Consider the following 21,576-nt stretch of genomic DNA (forward strand, 5'->3'; position numbering starts at 1 on the left):
TGTGCCATAGTACTATGGGTTTGAGGTCACTGTCGGTGCCATAGTACTACACGATGAGCTCAGCTCACTCAGATAAGCTGTGAGTGGTAAATTTGGGCCTAGATGTAAGAGAATGGGTCTATACGGTAAGTGTGCACCACATAAAAAAAATCGTGTAGCATGCAGTGCATAATGAGGAAAAACTGTGACTGTGTTTTCAGTTTAAAACAGCCACTTTGCGGTGTATTTTTGTATGGCTTTTATGGTTGTATTCTCTGTTTCTTGGTCTCATTTAATAGAATGGAAGATATATTACAGAAATAGAGATGATTTTGATTGGTTTCAAGACTAAAAATAGGTTAAAATTGAGCTCAAAGTGTTCAATTTTTGCTGATATTCAAGAGTAAACACATCACTTCACTCATCAATACATGTCCAACTGGTGGGTCTGATATGCTTTCATGAATGCACTGATATTATTTATACCACTATTACAATATTGCATAATAGTAACCTCTATTTTTTGTGTGAATAAAAAATCAAAATGGAATCCATATGTAAAGCCTGGGAATGTAACTAATGAACAGAGGAAATGTTATTTTAGTGCCAGGAATGCCTGCATTGTTAATTCTGGACCCTATTTTGAAATTAGAATATTTTGAAATTTGTGTGAAATTGGCCAAATTATAAATTTTTGATCACTTTATTGAGTAGTTGAAATAGTTGACTATGCAGTTTCTTCTGCTCATTTGATAAAGTGGAAGACATACTAGTGAAATTGCTAAAAATTTGATCTACTAGGAGAATGTAATTGGCCTAAAATAGGACTCTAAAGTGGGCAAAATCACTGAAGTGCAAATATCAGACACAGGAAAATTTGCGAAAGCATAATTTCGCCAGTTCTCCATAAAATTTCATACTTTTTGTTTTATTACCTTCAGAAAAAGATTCTTTACCATTTCAAAAGAAAAATCAACATTTTTTTTTTTTAATTCGTGGATGCTGTGAACAAGTTTAGACTGGGGGTCTGGACAATGAAAGACTTAATGTAAGAGAATCCTTTAATTTATAATTTCACAAGTTTACAACAAGCTGTAATGATTATTGTAATAAAAATCTAAGTTGTTTCATCTGGGGTGAAGGTTCTTCTCACATTGTTTTTAAAAGCTGCCATCTATTATTTTTAATAGTATATTTTTGTGTGTCAGACATATGGTGTGTTCATGCATACCTTGCAGGTACTTTGTTCATTGTGTTGTATACAAGAAACTTCTGTATCCACTGTCTACTTGAATTACATCAACATAATGCAATAATGTTGCAAAAGTGGTTCAATTCCCTGATGCAAATCATTTATGTTGTTTAACTAATGTTTATGGCCATAAAGGCAATTTTTTTTTTAAGTGATATAAAACTTTGGGTTGCAAGTAATTTCTGTTATAATTTGCTTTTTTCCACTCCCCTCCTAATCGTTCATGTTCCATTTTTTTATATCAATTTATGTTCTGCTGGTACTTATATGCTTGAAGCATTTTTTCATAGAAGGCAAGTGATAAATGTGAAAATACAATAAATTGAATGGCTAGAACTTAAATAAAAAAACATGAAAATGGCACCAAATGACCAAGCTGGACAACAACCTCACAGTTGTGCATGTTCTTACGTACAGTATTTGAGTTTGTGGGTGGTGAGCTCAAGCTCGTGGTCCCACTTTATGTTTAGTGGTAACTGTATCACACTTTCCTAATGCTTTCATGTGATGAAGCAAGTGATAAATACTGTTAAAGAAATTAAACTTATGGCATTGGGTTTAAAGAAGTAAAATGTCACTCCAGTATAAGGTCATGTTACAGCCAGCTGGGTTTGCACGGTTGTTAAAAATTAAAAATTTTTGCTTAAATAATTGTTTTTAATAATGCTAGCTTGTTTCTTTGTTTAATTCTTATAATAGTTAATATGAGATTTTGAGATTTGAACCATAGCATTTTCTTACACAGAAACATCTAGCAACTAGACTGGATTGTATTGGATTATCTGGCCTCAGTCACCTGCAGAAGCATTAGCAGCAACAGTGAACCTGAGAGCGTTTTATTTTTATCACCTACCATTAATTGCTGCTTCGTATTATGTGCCAAGTGTATACGAGTCATAAACTCGTGTCATATATTCTGGTTTGACCCAGCGATGAACTTTTATGCCCTATTGTTTTTTGTATTCTTGACTTAACTGGTTTGTCTCCTATCAAATTTTTGGAGTTTGTTGGTAGACAATAGCCATTAGGGAAGTCTTACTGTCCTGCTGCAGGAGTGTGAAATGGAAGCGTATTAAACATTTTGCGCTCTGGCAGTCTTGCTGGTCTGTTCATTCTGTCTCAAGAATTATACAAGATGTCAAGAGAGATAATATGAGGAAATTCTTGAGGAACTTGCCAGGAATATGCAGAGTGGGAAGATAGAGGTAGGGAAAACAGAAAAGAAATAATGGAAGAGACAGATACTCAAGACAGGAAAGAAGAGACGGTAATAAGGAATGCAAGATGGTGACAAAATTCAATGGAGTAGAGATGACAGTAGCAGGAAAATAAAACCAAAACAACCTGGAGAAATAAGACTCTTGGGAAGGTAAAAGAGAAAATCCAGAGAATTTCTCATAAAAGGGAGAATGAGTCGACCACAGTAAATGTTGGCAGTAATGGCATCTGCAAATACTTTGTTGAAAGGATGTGCATATTTGGGAGAAAATTCTGGTATCAACACACCAGAAAATTTTCACATGTAAGGAATGGAAAGTGTAATTTTGAAAAGGAATGCAGGTACTTCCATCTAGAGCTGTGCAAAACCTCGATGCAGCTATGACCTTAACTGCTCAGACTACCGTGTGAAAGGAAAGTGGTACTACTGAGAAAGCAGGGGTATGAAAAATGAGCAGCTTTCTTTTTTTAGATGAAAAGCAAAATGAGTGGACCCAAAAAAGGGGGACAAATGGAAGTACAGCAGGTAGTACAGAGGTGCATAGCAGTGGGACAAACCAAGTCAGTCTTACACTCAACAGGGTTGAACATACAACAGACAAGTGTACAATCGATTGTGGAGAAAGCTGGGATATGTACACCAGGTGCCATATGAGGTAGTACATTTCAAATGGTACTATCAAAATGCACCTAACCAAAACATCTCAATTGATAAATCCTGCTTCCTTTTTGCAAGCATTCTGGGTTTGAAATAAAATAAAAATGACAAAGTTAGTTATATAGTGAGCTCCTCACAGAAGTGACTGCCATGTTTGGATCATTTTCAGAAACATACAAGGGATGTTTTGGACAGTGAGATAAAAATGAACTATAATAATGAACTGTAATATGTACAGATGTGAAAGTTAATAGGCCACAGGGAGGAGTAGGACTATGTGGAAGATACTTTTTATTGCACAAAATTGCTGAACCATTGGGTGGATTAGAGAGCATGCACTGTAGTTCATTTTTCTGTAGTATTTCATTGCCAGTTGAAAAGTTTGGGGCCATAGGGTGATGATTGCCATAGCTAGTGTCAGATATAGACCACATGAACATGTTACCCATACGTATCCATCTGTTGTCCTCCCTGTACCTTACTCCTTTGACAGCTGAGAAAAGAAATGAATGATTGTCTCATGTTAAGGAAAACTAATGGTACTCATTATAGTCAAAGTGTTAGTTATTGTCATGTCACCATGACCCCTGCAAAACTTGTTGTTTTACCAGGTAAGGTGGCCCAAAGACAGAAACATTTATTATTCATTTTCTAGTTGTCTTGGCAGAACCGTACTGGCATCACATTTCAAATAACCCACCAGGTTGCAACATCCCCACCTCAGAATCTCAACTAACCAACTTCTTGAAATTTTTCATGGATATTACTGTGCCAGGACATCCATCGTCTGTTCATTCAGAACAATGGCAATCAGTTTATTAATAAGTACTTCAGCCATGTACTGTGCATTCAGACAACCCATTTCAAGAATTTTCTTAATAAATGAGACACTTGTGTAACATTTGGGTATCTTTATTATGGAAAGGTTTCACCAGCTAATGACTTCTTCAGTTCAGTACAGAGAATAATGGTGGAAGACAAGGAGGAGTTTTAGGTAGTCAGTCTCTGAGCCTGGAGTCGATGCATTCTGTTCATCAGTCTTGATTGATTGATCAAGATTAATGGACTGAACACAGACTCCAGGCTGAGGGACTGATTACCTCAAACTCCTCCTCATCTTCAACTATTCTTCTCTCTGGAAATAAATGGTATAAAATACCGACACAATGGAAATATAAACACATATGCAGTGAGCAAAGTAACATTTATGAAGGGGTTCAGGGAAACCGGCAGGCCGGACTTGAGTCCTGGAGATGGGAAGTACAGTGCCTGCACTCTGAAGGAGGGGTGTTAATGTTGCAGTTTAAAAACTGTAGTGTAAAGCACCCTTCTGGCAAGACAGTGATGGAGTGAATGATGGTGAAAGTTTTTCTTTTTCGGGCCACCCTGCCTTGGTGGGAATCGGCCAGTGTGATAATAAAAAATAAAAAATATATGCAGTGACTTGAAAAAGCCCACTGTGTGGGCAAAATGTAGTCAATAAAGGATCACATTATACTGCATATGTGTTTATATTTCTATTCTTCTCTCTGTTGGACTGAAGAAGCCACTGACTGGCAAAACATTTCCAGAATAAAGTCACCCAGATGTTGCACAAGCATTTCATTTATCAGTTTGTAAGTTATCTAAACCATTTATACAGAATTTTTCTTAATTTTTTTTTATTTTAGTATTTTATATAGAAAAGGGGTAATGGTCCCCTTATTCCCAGCATTTTAATTGCCTGTTCTGACACACACAGCTATAGGGAAAAAACTCCAAACAAACTTTCCTAGAGGAATTTGAAAAAAAAAAATAATAACCAGAGTAAATACAAGTTCATATTGAATTTAAGAAGGTTGTAATACTCACATGCCATCTTACATATTCATGAGACATAAGAATGAGTCAGCAATACTACCAGAGTGCAAAATATTTAGCAGGATTCCATTTCACTATTCACCTGATAGGATGGTAGTATACACTCAATCTTTTTCATTGGGGTTATCTCATGCTGTTGTGGGGCACTGTAACAAAGAAATCAAAGGGCACCATGTTTCTAAACTGTTCTTATATTTATGAAGTCATATTTGTGTGGCTGCCCTGCATTAGCTGGTTAGTCTCTAACAATGCCTTCAAACAGACTAAAGTTAACATAATAGCATTCTTGTTCTCTCTTAGTATTCATCTTTCAACTATTGTATGTAAATAGTCTATTTATTTATTGATTTTAAGGAGTAATTATGATGAATGAACATTATACTGTAGTTGAGATCTTCCTTTGCACTTGTAATTCTTTTAATAATTTAAGTGAATAATGATTGTAACTGGACATCATAGAGATATTTTCTGATACTTAAAATTTATTAGTTGATATTATAGTTGCATGAAGTAAGTGTTGTGTGTTTTAATTTTGTAGGATAATCAGAATAATTTAATTAGACATCATCAGCTTTGCTGACATTTAAAAAAGATGTCCAAAAAAATTATACTACTCACCAGACTGTAGAACAAATATTTTAAAATATATTTTTTATAAAGTTCAGTAGAACAAATCAATATCATTTGAGTGTCTCCCACAATATTAAAATGAGTTTTGACTTTACAGGTAGAGAAAATTATAAGGATTCCATATATCTCACCTCGGATCGTTACTCCCCGGGAAACATTATGCGCCGGGCATCAGATTCGGCCACCTTCAGCCTCTCCAATATAAATCAAGAATTCCAGCAACTTCAGGTATGGAGCCGTGAACAACTTGACTCTGGGTATACCTTATATTTTCATGTCTTTAAATAATAAACAACACAAATAGGAGAGTGGAAGTGGAGGAGAATTCTTCCTCTGTAAGCCATGCGTGTCATAAGAGACGTCTAAAATGCTGCGAGCAAGGGAGCTAGTAACTCCTTCTCCTATATATATTACTAAATTTAAAAAGGAAAACTTTTAGTTTTTCTTTTTAGGTCACCCTGCCTTGGTGGGATACGGCTGGTTCGTTAAAAAAATAATAAGGCGAGTACAATTAGGAAGCATGTCTGTCTCGCACTCAGGAGACGGAGGATCAAACCTCCACCATATCATGATCTGAATGATGCATATGGGTTCAGTAGTTAAATAATTTTAACCCTTTGACTGTCGCAGGTCCCTTTCTGAAACTCATTCTATGTCGCAAAGTATTCGAAAAAAAAAAGTTTTTTCTTACCAAAATGTTAGGATTATTTTACTGAGTGTTTTAAGCCTAAAAAAATTTTTTTGCCATCAGTACTTACCGAGATAGAGGCGCAAAGTTGGCAGAAAATGAGCAGTGTATGGCAACAGCAGCGAATGCCATCCACCCAGTATTCTTTTATTTACTCCAATTCGAAGGTTTCTTGTATTTTCCAATATTTTTCTTTTCTAAGTAACTTATGTAGCCTGTGAGACCAAAGTAAGGTGCGTTATTCAAATATACACTCATTGTTTACAACACAATAACTGAACAAACATTATGACTATTAGAGTGTGTACAAAACTTGTTTACACAAACAAACAATACAAAGCATTGTTTATTACTATTGTTCCATAATATATATACATATGTACAGTCACTGAACACTTTCCTAGAACTGCTGCAGCTTGTGGAACTCTTTGAAACATGGGTATATGCAGAGTGGTACTTGACACTCCTCACACATAAAACAAGTGTCTCTGCGTGTTTGTGGGCATTTTGTGGTATGTCCACATACAAAATACCTCTTCTGAGCACTTTTCTTAAAAGCAGTAGGAGACAGTTGTATGAGGTAGTGATCACCAGGCCTCAAACGAGATGGCGTGTGTTGGTAATTTTGTGGGTGCTGTCTATTGCAGGTGTTGCTCCTTGGTACTTGGCAATTATTTGTCTGATGACTGACAGACAAAATTCACCATATTTTGGTTTGTTGTTGGTCCTGAACTTGTATATGTTATAAGCATTTAGCATGGAAATATCAAGAAGATGGTAGAAAAGTTTCATATACCACTTGTAACTCTTGCGTACACAATCAGCAAACCCAATCTGCATGTCACATTTGTCCACTAAGCGCATATTGAGGTTGTAGTCCATGACAGCTGCAGGTTTTAGAATGGGTTCATTGGTTTCTACTGTGCCTGCCAGTGTATACCATTTTGTTTCGGTGAACTGATGTCAACAATTTGACATCATGTTTGTCATGCCACCGAAATGCCATGATGTCATTGGCAGCAAAGGCCTGCACCTCACCTCTGTGAGTGCCAGCGTCAAACCTTGGCATATGTTTACGATTACCACGCACTGTGCCACACACGTCTGTCAGGTTCACTCGCAAGAAGTCACTGAGTATGGGGCTTGTGTACCAGTTATCAGTATATAATATTTGCCCCTTACCAAGATATGGTTCCATCATAGTTCTAACCACATCACCAGAGATACCCAATAACTTCCTGGTATCTCTCAATGTATTACTGCCAGTGTACACAATGATATCCAAAACGAGACCACTTTTGCAATCACACAGTACAAATAACTTTATACCAAAGCGTTTTCTCTTGCTTGGTATATATTGCTTGAATGAGAATCTTCCTTTGAATAAAATCAAAGACTCGTCAATAACAAGCTTCCTGAAGGGATAAAAATACATGCAACACTTTTGTTTCAGGTACATAAACACATTTCTGATCTTATATAACCTGTTGCTTCTGTCAGGCCTTGTTTTGTCTGAAAAGTGTAACATACGTAACAGTATCAGAAAACGATTCACACCTGTAAAGTCACTAAAACCTGGGGTTGAAATCAGGCGTTCTGTTGCCCAGTATGTGGTGACAGTGTGCTTATACACATGTGGCATAAGCATTATTGTGGCAAAAAACAGGTACATCTCTGCCACAGTTGTGTCCTTCCACTGGTGTAGCCGTGATCTTGGTGAGAGAATTGTATTTGCCATGGTGTACTCATAGTATATGTTGGTTTCCCTGACAATAATGTCCATCAGGGGTTCATCGAAGAATAACTGAAAGCATTCCAGTTCAGTAGCATTGTTCCCAAGTGTACACGATGGCCGTATTCCACTTTGTGTTTCATCGAAGTCATGGGGACTTGGATCAAACTCGTCACCTTCCTGCCAATCCCAGATGCGGTCTGCTGGTGGGTTCTGGATATTGAAATGCGGTTGTGGTTGTGCAGATTGTGGGAGTGTGGGGTTGAGTGAGGCTGGTTGTAGTTGTGCAGAGTCAGCAGCGTCGGTAGTAGCGTGGCCCGCTGCTGGTGCCACATGACTCATGCCGCCATCACTATCACCACCACCACCACCTGCTTCCTCACTCACATCATTCATACCCATTGTAACAATATCATCATCTTCACTATCAGGTTATGGTGTAGGGCCACGGGATGTGCTCCGAGATTTACTCCTTCCCCTTGGAACAGCATATGACACACTACCAGACTGCATGCTATGTCGTACATACTGCTGCTTCACTGGGGAATATTCACCCTCACTGTCGCAACTAGAACTGCTTTCAGTAGCTTTGAAATCACTATCACTTTCACTGCTCACATCTGAGCCTTGTACATGGGCAAATAGTTTTCTCTTTTGTCCTGGTACAGGTGAACGTGAACGAGCCGGCCCAGCACCAGAGGTGGCAGGTCATGGGTCATCTGGGTTTTCATCACTAATTACGTTATCCTGGGCACTGCTTTCAGTCACACCCACTTGAAAACTCTGGAATTCACTGTCACTGACACTTTCATCGCTGTTAGAGCTATCACTTGGGAACAAAAGACCTCCAATCCTCCGAGGAGTGAGGTACTTCTTACTGTGAGGCATGGTGAAAATGGACTACCAAGATGGCGTTCCCACAATGCACCACTGAGTCCCAGATTTTTTTCACAGGGTGCACACCCACCACTCAGACCCATTCTCTCTCATGTAGGCCTACCAGCTTTCTCCCGCTTGATTTGAAGCCGCTAGAATTTACGCATATAAATACGTCAGAAACAGTGGCGCGTAAGACATATATATACGACCGAAACAGTCAAAGGGTTAATAGTAATAATAACATTGTATATTTCAAAATCTATTTCTTGAAACCCCCCTCATTTCCAAAATCAAATCTGAACTAGAAATTTTACAAAGTGAAATTTTTGAATTTCAGCTAGAATAACCTTTCAAATTTGTAATGGCTTTATTTGGTGAAAGATACAGTATCTAGTTTCAGTTATTCAGTCTACAACAGGATACCTTCATGGGGGAGGGGAAGAGGTGAAGAGGTGCCTTGGTGTTGGTGAAGCGCTCTTGATCTCAACCTCCCATTCAAACCTCCCATTCCCCAGATTCTGTATAACCCCTACAGGCTTAGTGCTTCCCCATGATTGTACTAATGCAGCAGAATACAGTGCTGTATGCATGTCAATCAGTATTTATCACAAGTGTAGCAATTTGTTGCTTACCTGTGTCTTGGCAATACCCTCTACTGTGTTGTGTAAACATTAACAATACGCTGTATTGTGTAAACATTAACAATACGCTGTATTGTGTAAACATTAACAAAACACTGTATTGTGTAAACATTTAATGAGAGAGTGTATGTTAAAAGCATTACCAATGCACTGTGTATTGTGAACATTACAGTTGTGTAAACATTAACAGTGCAGTACCCTGTATTATATCAACATTAATAATACATTGTATTGTATAAAAATAAAATAATACACTCTTGTGTAAACATTAACCATACACTTTTATAAACACTAACAATACACTCTCTTGTAAATGGGGCTCACAAATGAAATGACCCAAGCTTGATCTTGGGGCAGGTGGAGATGTTGGGCATGTTTCACTACACTTGTAGCCCCTATTCACCTAGCAGTAAATAGGTACCTTACCTTTATTCTTGATGAGTTTCGAGAGTCTTACTACTCCCAGAGCCCAGCCATGGGCCAGACTCATCTGGTGCTCGTCAGGTACCTAGGTGTTCACAAGATGTTGTGGGTCACATCTTAGTGTGGAGGGGAAAGAGACTATTTTAGATAGAGATGGATTTTGAATTAACCTGAGATAGGAAAATAGCTTCTAGCTTGTAATTTAGTGGTGTAAAAAAATAAAAGGTCAAAATTTTGCTTGTTGTTTGGGGGTTTGGTAAAATGTAAAGTACTGCAGGTTGTCCATACTTGTTAGCTAGGAAATTGACCATGTTGATATAGCTGATTTCTGTAATATCATTCATTTTATTAAGTAGTGGCCATTTTTAAATGAAACAATCGTCTGAATGGGTGGGGTTCAACCCCATGGCAAGCAAGACCTAAAACTCATAGGCCACTGTTTTGTGGTTCAGTGGATAGTATACTGGCTTACGAGTTTTAGGACTCACTTACCATGGGTTTGAACCCCACCTGTTCTGTGATTTGTTTGCAGTCATGCTAGTATGAGTGTATTTAGAATAGTTTAATAAAACTATCTGTTGAATGTTGTCACCTGAGTGGCTAGTTTATTATGCACCCGCAGCTCATCACATGAGTGGTAGACTGTGACTAGAACAGTACGTAACCCGCACATAGGAAAGAGAAGCTTACGATGAAGTTTCTGTCTGACTAGGACCATTAACAAAGTCACACAAAATGCTGTAAATAGAGAATTGGAGATTGAATGATGAGTGCAAGTATGTGTGAGTGAGCACAAACGATAAACTGGTGTAGGAGGCCTACAGCGAAGGGAACAGTGAAAACAGACAGATCCTGGACATAGGCACTCTGCTAGTGAGCTAATGGGTAATTAAAAATATATATGGAAGAAGTGAATGTTTTCAGATATTTGGGAGTTGACTTGTCAGCAGATGGGTTTATGAAGGATGAGGTTAACCATAAAATTGATGAGGAAAAAAGGTGAGTGGTGCGTTGAGGTATATGTGGAGACCAAAAACACAAAGAAGGGAATGTGTATAGTGGTACCAACTCTTATATGGGTGTGAAGCTTGGGTTGTAAATGCTGCAGCGAGGAGGTGGTTGGAGGCAGTGGAGATGTCCTGTCTAAGGGCAATGTGTGGTGTAAATATTATGCAGAAAATTCAGAGTGTGGAAATTAGGAGAAGGTGTGGAGTTAGTAAAAGTATTAGTTAGAAGGCTGAAGAGGGGTTGAAAGATTAAGACACTTGTGCAACATCTGGTTATCATTTATTGTAGACGTTTTGCCATCCAGTGACTTTATCAATACAGATTCTAGGACATTATTAGAAAACAGAAGAACTATATACAAAAGATGTAATCAGTCCCTCAGCCTTGGAGGTGGTGTTTACAGCACCGTGGTTGTAGAGATTCTGAAGCACAGGTAAGGAGACTGGCGCTTATATAGACGTCAGGGAAGAGGGACGTGTAGCAGACGAGGGCATAGTCACTGGTAGGCGGGATTCCCCAGTGGAAGTAGGTCCTTCCCAAATTGATGGGCTAGTTGTAGAAGTCGTGAAGATGGTCACGTAGATGTCCTCTGAACCAAGATACCATCTACAACATCATGAAGAGGGGTTGTTGAGGTAGTTGGGTCATTTAGAGAGACTGGATCAAATTAGAATGACATGGAGAGCGTATAAATCTGTAGGGTGGGGTAGGGGTCATCCTCGAAAAGGTTGGAGGGAGGGGGTAAAGGAGGTTTTGTGGGCGAGGGTCTTGGACTTCCAGGAAGCATGCGTTAGCGTGTTAGATATGAGTGAATGGAGACGAATGGTTTTTGGGACCTGACAAGCTGTTGGAGTGTGAGCAGGGTAATATTTAGTGAAGTGATTCAGGGAAACTGGTTATTTTTATATAACCTGATTTGAGTACTGGAAATGGGAAGTACAATGCCTGCACTTTAAAGGAGAGGTTTGGGATATTGGCAGTTTGGAGGAATATGTTATATATCTTTATGTATACTTCTAAACTGTTGTATCTGGGTGCCTCTGCAAAAACAGTGATTATGTATGAGTGAAGTGAAAGTGCTGAATGATGATGAAAGTATTTTCTTTTTGGGTCACCCTGCCTCACTGGGATCTGGCCGACTTGTTGAAAAAAAAAATTATTTCTGGAACTATAGTACACATTGTTTGGCATATAAAAAAATTCTGCCTAAAAATTTATTTTTTTCTGTAGTTTATAGCTCCTTTACAGATCTGTAAATAAAATCACTTTTTATAAAAATACTGAGTAAATTCTACATATTTTGCCTCTTGTTATAAATCTTTGGTAAAAAAAATTTTTTTTCTTTATTTTCTTATTAAAGTTTTGTTTTGTTAAAAAGCAGTTTGTGCTCAGAAAATGTTTACTGAAGTAAGATGACAATAATGAATGTCTGATATACATATTGTTGTCCTTGAGCAGAAGCACAGCGGAGTAACAGATGCAGCCTTGCAGGCAGAACTTCAGCGTGGTCACTCTCTCCATCGGATGGGAGCTGCATCTTCTCCAACGTCGTGTGCACACAGAGGGAGCTCACCTGCCCCGAACATCATGTCACCTTGCCCACCAACCGCCATGCTTGGGGGGTCTATAGCTGGGGGGTCACCGTGTCGTTCCCCGCTTCCTCAAACTCCAAGCCCACTCCACCAACAGACCATCCCTCTGATCTCACCGACACCCTCCCCACCAGTACCTCCAACAACTCCACCATCAATACCAAGTAATTACTGTGTTGTTTTCATAGATGAATGCTTGTTTGTTTGTGTGCACATGCATCACTTCCTTAGTGTACAGGAAGTGATCAAGTCCTGTGATATCCTGTCATCTTTACCTGTCAATTCAAAACTTTGGTTTGGCATGTACTATTACCTCTTGCTGTTCATTGTAAAATCCACAGTTCTGTAAAAAAATCATAATTCTTAATTTATGCAAAAATATTCTCTAATCCTAATACACCATTACTTTTTTAATTGTTTAATTATGTAGATTTTTTATTTTGTTTTTCTTTTTAAATCTTCCTTTTATGGCTTTGGACAAAATGTTATGCAGTACTGTACCCATTCAGTATTTGCAAGGGATGTGTTCATCAATTTGTGGTTGTGGTTCTGCAAAGAAACTTGATGATAAGCTTGTGGATAGAGAATCTGTAAATTGATAACAAAAACACGGGATACATTTTAAGTCACTGGCTCCAATACCTATAATTAGATTAATCATCTGTTTTGTAATTTTTTTTGTCAGCTGTAGAACAGATGAGTTATGTAGGTGATGTACTGTAATGCCATACTTGAGTTATGATTCTGGGAGTCAAGTTCGTGGATAATACCACAAGAGTTGTGGATCTGGGAACTAAGACACGGATAACAGACATTAAAAAATGTTGTGAAGATATTTATTCTAGCCACTACACACAGCATTAACCCAAAATACCCAAAAGCTGACACATTCTATTATAGTTTGTGCATCTAACCCCCCTTCTCTTGTTCCTATCTAAAATTGAACCACACATTTGTAAAGGAAATCATTCAAGCATTCTGCTCACTGACGTTCACCTAGTCACATAGAAATGAAAGTGAGTGCTAGAGTGCAGTGTTTTACACATTGTCAACAAACTATGTGCACATTGTGCATGCCATAGTAGATATACCATAATCTCTACATGTGGCTGTGTTAGGTAGGGGTGAGCCAAAAGTATCTGTAACAGTTGGTATCAGTTAATCTTAATGTTATCAGTATTGGCATTGGCTAAAAATTTTGTATGATATTGGCAAAAATTTTGGTATCATCCCAGCACTTCTGTTAGGTCAGACAGTGAAAGTGAACATAGATAAGAGTTAGGTGATGAGGGTATCAAACACATCAGTTAAAAAAAAAATGGATATCACATTGGAGGGAGGGAGTATGGAAGAAGTAAATGTGTTCAGTTATTTGGGAGAAGACTTGTCAGTGGATGGATTTATGAAGGATGAGGATGGGAATGACGAAGGAAAAGGGTGGGTGGAATATTGAGGTATCTGTGAAAACAAAGAACATTATCCATGGAAGCAAAGAAGGGAATGTCCAAGAGGATAGTGGTTATATGAGTGTGAAGCATGGATTGTGAATGCTGCAGCAAGGAGGGGGCTGGAGGCAGTGGAGATGTTGTGTCTAAGGGCAATGTGTGGTGTAAATGTTATGCAGAGAATTCATAGTCTGCAAATTAGGAGGTGTGGAGTTACTAAAAGTTTTATTCAGAGGGCTGAGGAGAAGTTGTTGAGGTGGTTTGGTTATTTAGTGATGATGGAGTAAAATAGGATGACTTGGAGAGTGTATAAACCTATAGTGGAGGGGAGGAGGGGTAGGGTTTGTCCTAGAAAAGGATGGAGGGAGGGGGTAAAGGAGGTTTTGTGTGCAAGGGGCTTGGACATACAGCAGGCATATGTGAGTGTGTTAAATAGAGTGAATGGTGATGAATGGGTTTTTGGACTCGATATGCTGTTGGAGTGTGAGCAGGGTAATATTTTGTGAAGGGATTCAGGGGTAACCGGTTAGCTGAACTTGAGTCCTGAAGGTGGGAAGTACAATGCCTGTACTTTAAAGGAGGAGTTTGGGATATTAGCTATTTGGAGTGACATCTGAACTGTCATATCTGGGTGTCTCTGCAAAGACAGTGATTGTGTATAAATGATGGTGAAAGTGTTTCTTTTTTGGGTCACTCTGCCTCGGTGGGAGACAGCTGACATGTTAAAAAAATGAACACAATTGAATTACAGTGTGATGGTTAGTTAAGGCGGTACGTGGGCAATTTTCCGCGCGCGCTCAACCAAAAATCGAAAAATTATGGAAATTGATTTATATATACCGAAAAATAGCTTAACTCTTTGGCAACACAATGGTACAAGAATCAATGTTCTAAGACGTTTCTACAAGAAATTATAGTCATTTATATCAGGTATGGTAACGAGAGTCCACCAGCAATATTTCGATATAAATAAGTTACTCCTCGTCTCCTTGTTCTATTGTTTGGTATGCGAGTGATAGAAAACGGTATTTTGAAGAGGATAACTGCACTAGAACATCAGTTTACTAAGAAATACACCGAAAAAAACGCGATTTCCGTGCAAAAAAATTTTTTTTTGAGACGGTAGGCCTGCCGGCGTTCTAGGCCTATATCTCGGAAGTAACTTTTTCACATATTTCGCTAATGTACACCATTATTAATTATTGTATTGAAATGATTTTCACTGACAATATAAAACAAAGTGTGTTTGAAAATGTGAGGCTTCTTTTTTTGGAATATATCAAATATTTTTGATTTTGTGGGAGGTAAAAGGCAGATATTTTGGTGAATGCCAAAAAGTCTATCAAAAGTATTTTTTTTTTCCATGATAATAAGACATATTAGATAAAACATGTCCCGCCGAAATTAGTGTCAGATGTATTCTAACGGTTGGGATTGTCGGAAGTGCCACTCGAAGTGCCATTTTGCCATACCCTGCTGCCATATATGAAAAGTCATTAAATATTTTTTTCTCTGTTGTTTGTTGGCCAATCATACTGAAACTTTGTCACATTCTTCTACATATGAACCTCTAAATGTACACCAAAAATAAAAAAAATTGGTTGAAAAATAAAGAGTTGGCAAAAATTGGAAATTACAGGTTTGTCTCAAGACAGTCATTAATCCACTAAGGATGCCATTCCTTCAAAACATCACTATGTGCAAAGTAATCACAATTGGTGCTTCTCACACTTAACACTTCCTTAGTGCTGTTTAGGCTGCATAGAGATGTGTGGGAGCAGGTGCAGCAGGCTGCATTACCTACAGCATGATTGTCAGGCTAGAAGGAATAGTGGTTAACCCAAGGTTTTCTTGGTATTTCTCACACTTTCAGTTAAGAGGTTTGATGAAGCAGTAAGCCATATGATTGGTGTGTGATTTTGCAGGCCATTAGCAGAAATAGCCTGATTAAACAGGCAATTACTAAGGAAGTCTGGCCTCAGGGGAGACTGCAAGGGTAGAAGGACTCATAAAACCAGTTACTGGTATGCACTGGTAGTTTCCACATTTCATTTTGGTCCTCGGGAAGAAATTTGTAAACTGTTTTTCAGTGGAATGTCTGTTGAAAAGGACTTTAGTTATAGGCCAAAATATGCAGTATACTTTTTTTTTTTTTTTAACATGCTGGCCGTATCCCACCGATGTAGGGTGACCTAAAAAAAAATATCAGTTTTCTTTTTAAGTTTAGTAATTTATACAGAAGGGTTACAAGTCCCTTGCTCCCTGTGTTTTAGTCACATCTTACAACACTCATGGTTTAAGGAGGAATTCTTTTTCACTTTCCCATGGTGAAGTATACTAATTGTGTACTGTAATCTTATCTCCTGTTTAATTTTCTCCATGTGGGTTTGATTATGTGTGTCCCATGTTCCTCTATGCTGGGGGGTGAGGGTTAGATCTCAGTTGAAATATATACTACAGTACTAGTACCATTAGTATAGCCTGAACTCTGTTACCTCTGTGAACTTTTTAATGATTCTAATGGTTGCTGTCATTTCTGTAAATTTTTAATCTAAGTCTTTTGTTTGGTGGCTGCTGGTTGTAAATAACAACCATAAAGACTCTGGGACCTGCCATAATACAGTACTTGTTTCTGTTACATAGTCTAAGTAAAGCAAACTGGGATAGTAATTTCATTGAATATTCAGCTATTTCTGAATAGTAGTTATCTTTATTTTTCTCCTTACTCATTGTAGAGTAAACCCCAGGAGAAATTGTATCTCTGATCATGTTATTTAACCCATAAACTGGGTATGATGTATTTATGATGTGGTATGGCCGGTCCCGTAATATTACAGCTTTGAAGCCAGTGTCGGTCTCGTAATACTACGCCAAAATTCTGACTGCTTCCAATCTTGCGGGAGAAAGCTGGTAGGCCTACATATGAGAGAATGAGCCTGAGTGGTCAGTCTGCACAGTAGAAAAAAATCCTGCAGCACGCAGTGCATAATGAGAAAAAAACTGTGAGCGTTTTTGGTTTAAAACAGTAGCTTTATGGTTTGTTTTCTTATGGTATTTATGGTTGTATTCTCATTTTCTTGGTCTCATTTGACAGACTGGGAGACATATTACAGAAATAGAGTTGATTTTGAATTGTTTACAGACTAAAAGTAACTTGAAAAGTGAACTCAAATTAGTGGAAATGTTCGTTTTCTGACGATGTTCAAAAGTACACAAAACATGTCATGCATCCAATACATGTCAACTGGTGGGTCTAATGTGCATTCATGCATGCTGTGTTATTATTTATACAATTATTACAATTATGCAGTAGTCTGAATAACAGTAAATCTTCTATTTTTTATGTGAATAAAAATTCAAAATAAAAAAAACAAGTGTAATATAAGAGGTGCCTGGAGACATGACTGATGAACAGAGAAAATGTTATTTTAGTGCCAGGAATGTCTGCATTGTTTATTCTGGACCCTATTTTGAAATTGGCCTTTCTTGAACTTTATGTGAAATTGGCCAAAATAGTATTTTCTAATCACTTTTTTTGGGTAGTTGAAATAGGTAAATGGGCAGTTTCTTGTAATCAATCGATAGAATAAAAGGAGTTCTAGCAAAATAGCTATGAGATTGCTAAAGTGAAGCAAAGGAATTGGCCCAAAATAGGGCTCAAATTGGGTGAAATCACCGATTCGTAAATATCACCGAAACTGCTAATTTTGTGAGTGTAATTCCGCAAATTTCCATCAGATTTCGTGCTTTTGGTTTCATTACCCTTGGAAAAAGATTCTCTGTCATTTCATAAGAAAATGTATTTTTTATTTATTTATTTTTTTTTTTAAATTCTTCGAGGCTATGAGCAAGTTGGTGAACAGGGGTCTTGACACTCAAAGGGTTAATACAGTAATGTCTGACTCATAAGTTCAAGTGCGGACTACAGTTATATTGCAGTTGCGCTCACCTGTGTACTTGGACTCGCTTATTTGTGGTTGGAAGTGAAACACTATAATTATATAATAACACTACAGTGGTACCTCGAGATACGAACTTATTTCGTTCCAGAAGGCTGTTTGAGTGCTGATACCAAAAGAATTTGTTCCCATAAGGAATAATGTAAATTAGATTAATCCATTTCAGACCCCCAAAAATACACTTACAAAAGGACTTGCATAAATACACTTACAAAAGGACTTACATAAATACACTTACAAAAGGACTTACATAAATACACTTACAAAAGGACTTACATAAATACACTTACAAAAGGACTTGCATAAATACACTTACATAATTGTTCGCGTTTTGAGCTGTTCATATCCCGAGGTACCACTGTATATACAAAATTGTAATAAAAAAAAGACAATGCTGTGACATTTTAATCTCCCTGATAAATATAAAACTTAGTATTTAAGGGAGATATTGCATTTTTCAGAATATTTTGAATTTTTGTAATTATGTATGTATGTATGTTACTGTATTTGACTGGGGAAAGCTATTCTATATATTTTATTTACATCCAGCATGATTTACAATTGTTATTTAAAGTTCCTTTTAAATAGCTAATCTGTATATTATTGAGCTTAAATTGTTAGGAGTAGTTCTTTTAAATTAATGATTTATGTTTTTAACACAAAGGTACATTATGATTTTACTGTTTATTTATTTTCATATTTATTTGGACAACACATCCTCACTTAGTTTTTCTTTTTTCTGCAGGCAGCTGCGGCACAGATGAGGTGTCTGCTTTAGTTTTCCCTTGTAACATTGATCCCAGATACTCACAATGTAATATTAGACGTTGCCCTTGTAACATTAGCCTAGCAACTCGATAAGTAGTGAAACAAACCATGGTACAGGTGGGGTTAGAACTCATGGCAAGTGAGTTGTAAAACTCCAGCCAGTGGTTTACACAGTGACCTCGAGTTTTATGACCCAACTTGCCATGAGTTCTAGCCTCACCTGTACCATGGTTTGCTTGCAATTGTATTATTATGATTTTGTGAGTCAGTAAGTAGTGTTACAGCTAACCTTTGAAATATTCATCAGTTACAGTATTTTTTTTTACATATACTGTACTCTGTTTTCCACAAAGGTAGGATGGCTCAGAGAAGGAAACACATTCTCCAGTGCTCATTCCTTGGCTCTCTTGGCAGAATTGCACAAACATTTCAAATGATCTACCAAATAACAGTTTTACTTGGAGTAAATATGATAAACCATGGGTATGAGTTTTTTGTAGAGGCATTATATTTTGATAAGTATAAGTAAGGACACAAGTGCAACTAATGTGACATTTTTATTGTGGCAACGTTTCGTTCTCCAGGAGCTTGACAAAGCTTCTGGAGAGTGAAACGTTGCCACAATAAAAATGTCCCATTAGTTGCACTTGTGTCCTTTTACTTTACATATTGTCGGTAATGCTACCAACTTTATTACAATAAGTATAAGACTAATGCAAAGCCCATAGTATTTACAGCATGGTGTTAGAAATACTCCTTGTAACATTCATTTTAGCCCCTCATAAGATAGTGTAGCATCTGCTGAGTTATTCCATCCACTATGCTGTGATTTACTGAATGTATCTGAAATTGACATTGATTCTTTTAAGATATTAGTGAAATACCAGCCCTCTGTGGGTCATTCAGTGTAAGGAGTGTTGGAGGGTCAATCCTCCGGAAATTAAATGCTCTGAAATTGACGTAACATTCTGATAGCTCTGATGTGGTGTTTGACTCAGCATCTTATGTGGCAGTGATATATTGTTTCCTCTTGTGTGTTTTACCTCTAGTTTCAACTGATAAATTTGTGATGTGTGTTTGCTGTTTGACTAATTGTTGGCTATGTTGTTTATTTACATTATTAACACACTGACCATCTCCCTCTGAGGTAGGGTTCTACCCTCTCCCACAAAACAAATCATCATCATCATTCATTCAGTCTTTGTCTAGAAATGTGCTGACATCACAGTTCAGATGACTCTCCAAACTGCAGCATCCTCACTTCTCAGGAGTGCAGGCTTTGTAATTCCCACCTCCAGAACTCAAGTCTGGCTAGCTGATTTCCCTGAATTCCTTCATAAATGTTACCTTGCTCACACTCCAACAGCATTCAAGTCTTAATATTACTTGCTTCCACTCCTTCTGATCTAATGTGCTTATACAAGCACTCTTTTACCCCCTCCCTCCAACTCTTCCTGGGATGACTCCTGCCCCTCCTTTCCACCCAAGATTTGTATACTCTGACTGGGAATAGGGGGGCACTGTTTGTGGCCTGGTGAAAAAATTGAAAAGAATCTATGGCATGTACTACCCAAATTTCCTGTTACTTTTTTTTTTCCTGTTATGACAGATTTTTTTTGCATGTTATTAAAATGTTTGGTTGCATTTTTAGAATCGTGTTGCAACAAAAATCAGGCTGTGTCAGGTCTCATTATAAGAGTGATTTACTTTACATTTTTATTTGCAGTAGTTTTAATTTGAAAAGTGGAATAGTATTTTATGATATAGAATCCTATTTAGCAAAACATAGGATAATTCTAGTACCACTTTTGCCATGGCATGTTGTTCAAGCTAAACCATTCCTAGATTTTTTTTTTTTCAACAAGTCGGCCATCTTCTACCAAGGCAGAGTGACCCAAAGAAAGAATGAAACACTTTCACCATCATTCACACATAATCACTGTCTTCATAGAGGTGTGCAGATACGACAGTTCAAATGTCACTCCAAACAGCAAACATTGCTTACCATTCCTAGATATAGTAGACTAATTAATTATTTTTTTTATTTATTTTTTTTTATTATCACACTGGCCGATTCCCACCAAGGCAGGGTGGCCCGAAAAAGAAAAACTTTCACCCTCATTCACTCCATCACTGTCTTGCCAGAAGGGTGCTTTACACTACAGTTTTTAAACTGCAACATTAACACCCCTCCTTCTATTTAGTATAAATTTATGAAGGTTTCGAAGGGAATGATTTCCACTTTATTTTTCTCCCGCTTAATTCTACTTATTTTTTCCACTCCTTTAATTGAACTATGTATAGAAAGAGGTTTGGTAATAAGTAATACATATTTTATGAAAAAGAGGATAAATAATTATACAAGATATGATATAGCACATAATGAAAGTAGTTTGTTAGATTACGTATTGGTGGACAAAAGGTTGATGGGTAGGCTCCAGGATGAACATGTGTATAGAGGGGCAACGGATATATTGGATCATTATTTAGTTGTAGCTACAGTTAGAGTAAGAGGTAGATGGGACAAAAGGAAAATGATAACAGTAAGTAAGAGAGAGGTGGAAGTTTATAAACTAAGGGAGGAGGAAGTTAGGGTGAGATATAAGCAACTATTGGCAGAAAAGTGGGCTAGTGCAAGTATGGGTAGTGGGGGAGGGGGTTGAAGAGGGAGGGGATAGTTTTAAAAATGCAGTTTTAGAATGTGGTGCAGAAGTTTGTGGCTGTAGGAGGGTGGGTGCAGGAGGAAAGAAGTGATAAAAGAGAAAAAGGTAGCTTATGAGAGGATTTTACAAAGCAGAAGTGTTATAAGACGGGCAGAGTATTTTTTTTTTTTTTTTTTTTTTT

At 37.6% G+C, this 21,576-nt stretch overlaps 1 protein-coding gene across 3 annotated transcripts in view; it reads left to right on the forward strand.

Annotated features, from left to right (window-relative positions):
• LOC128704399 (serine/threonine-protein kinase SIK3) overlaps positions 1-21,576 on the forward strand; it is an 82,585-nt gene that overhangs the window by 45,725 nt on the left and 15,284 nt on the right. For all 3 annotated transcript variants that reach the window (XM_053799550.2, XM_070103067.1, XM_053799551.2), the window contains 2 exons: positions 5,695-5,825; positions 12,427-12,724. In XM_053799550.2, the coding sequence (XP_053655525.1) occupies positions 5,695-5,825; positions 12,427-12,724 (429 nt within the window). The remainder of the gene's footprint in view (positions 1-5,694; positions 5,826-12,426; positions 12,725-21,576) is intronic.

The sequence above is a fragment of the Cherax quadricarinatus genome, chromosome 84 (assembly GCF_038502225.1).
Source record: "Cherax quadricarinatus isolate ZL_2023a chromosome 84, ASM3850222v1, whole genome shotgun sequence".
In the NCBI taxonomy this organism is placed as follows: Eukaryota; Metazoa; Arthropoda; class Malacostraca; order Decapoda; family Parastacidae; genus Cherax; species Cherax quadricarinatus.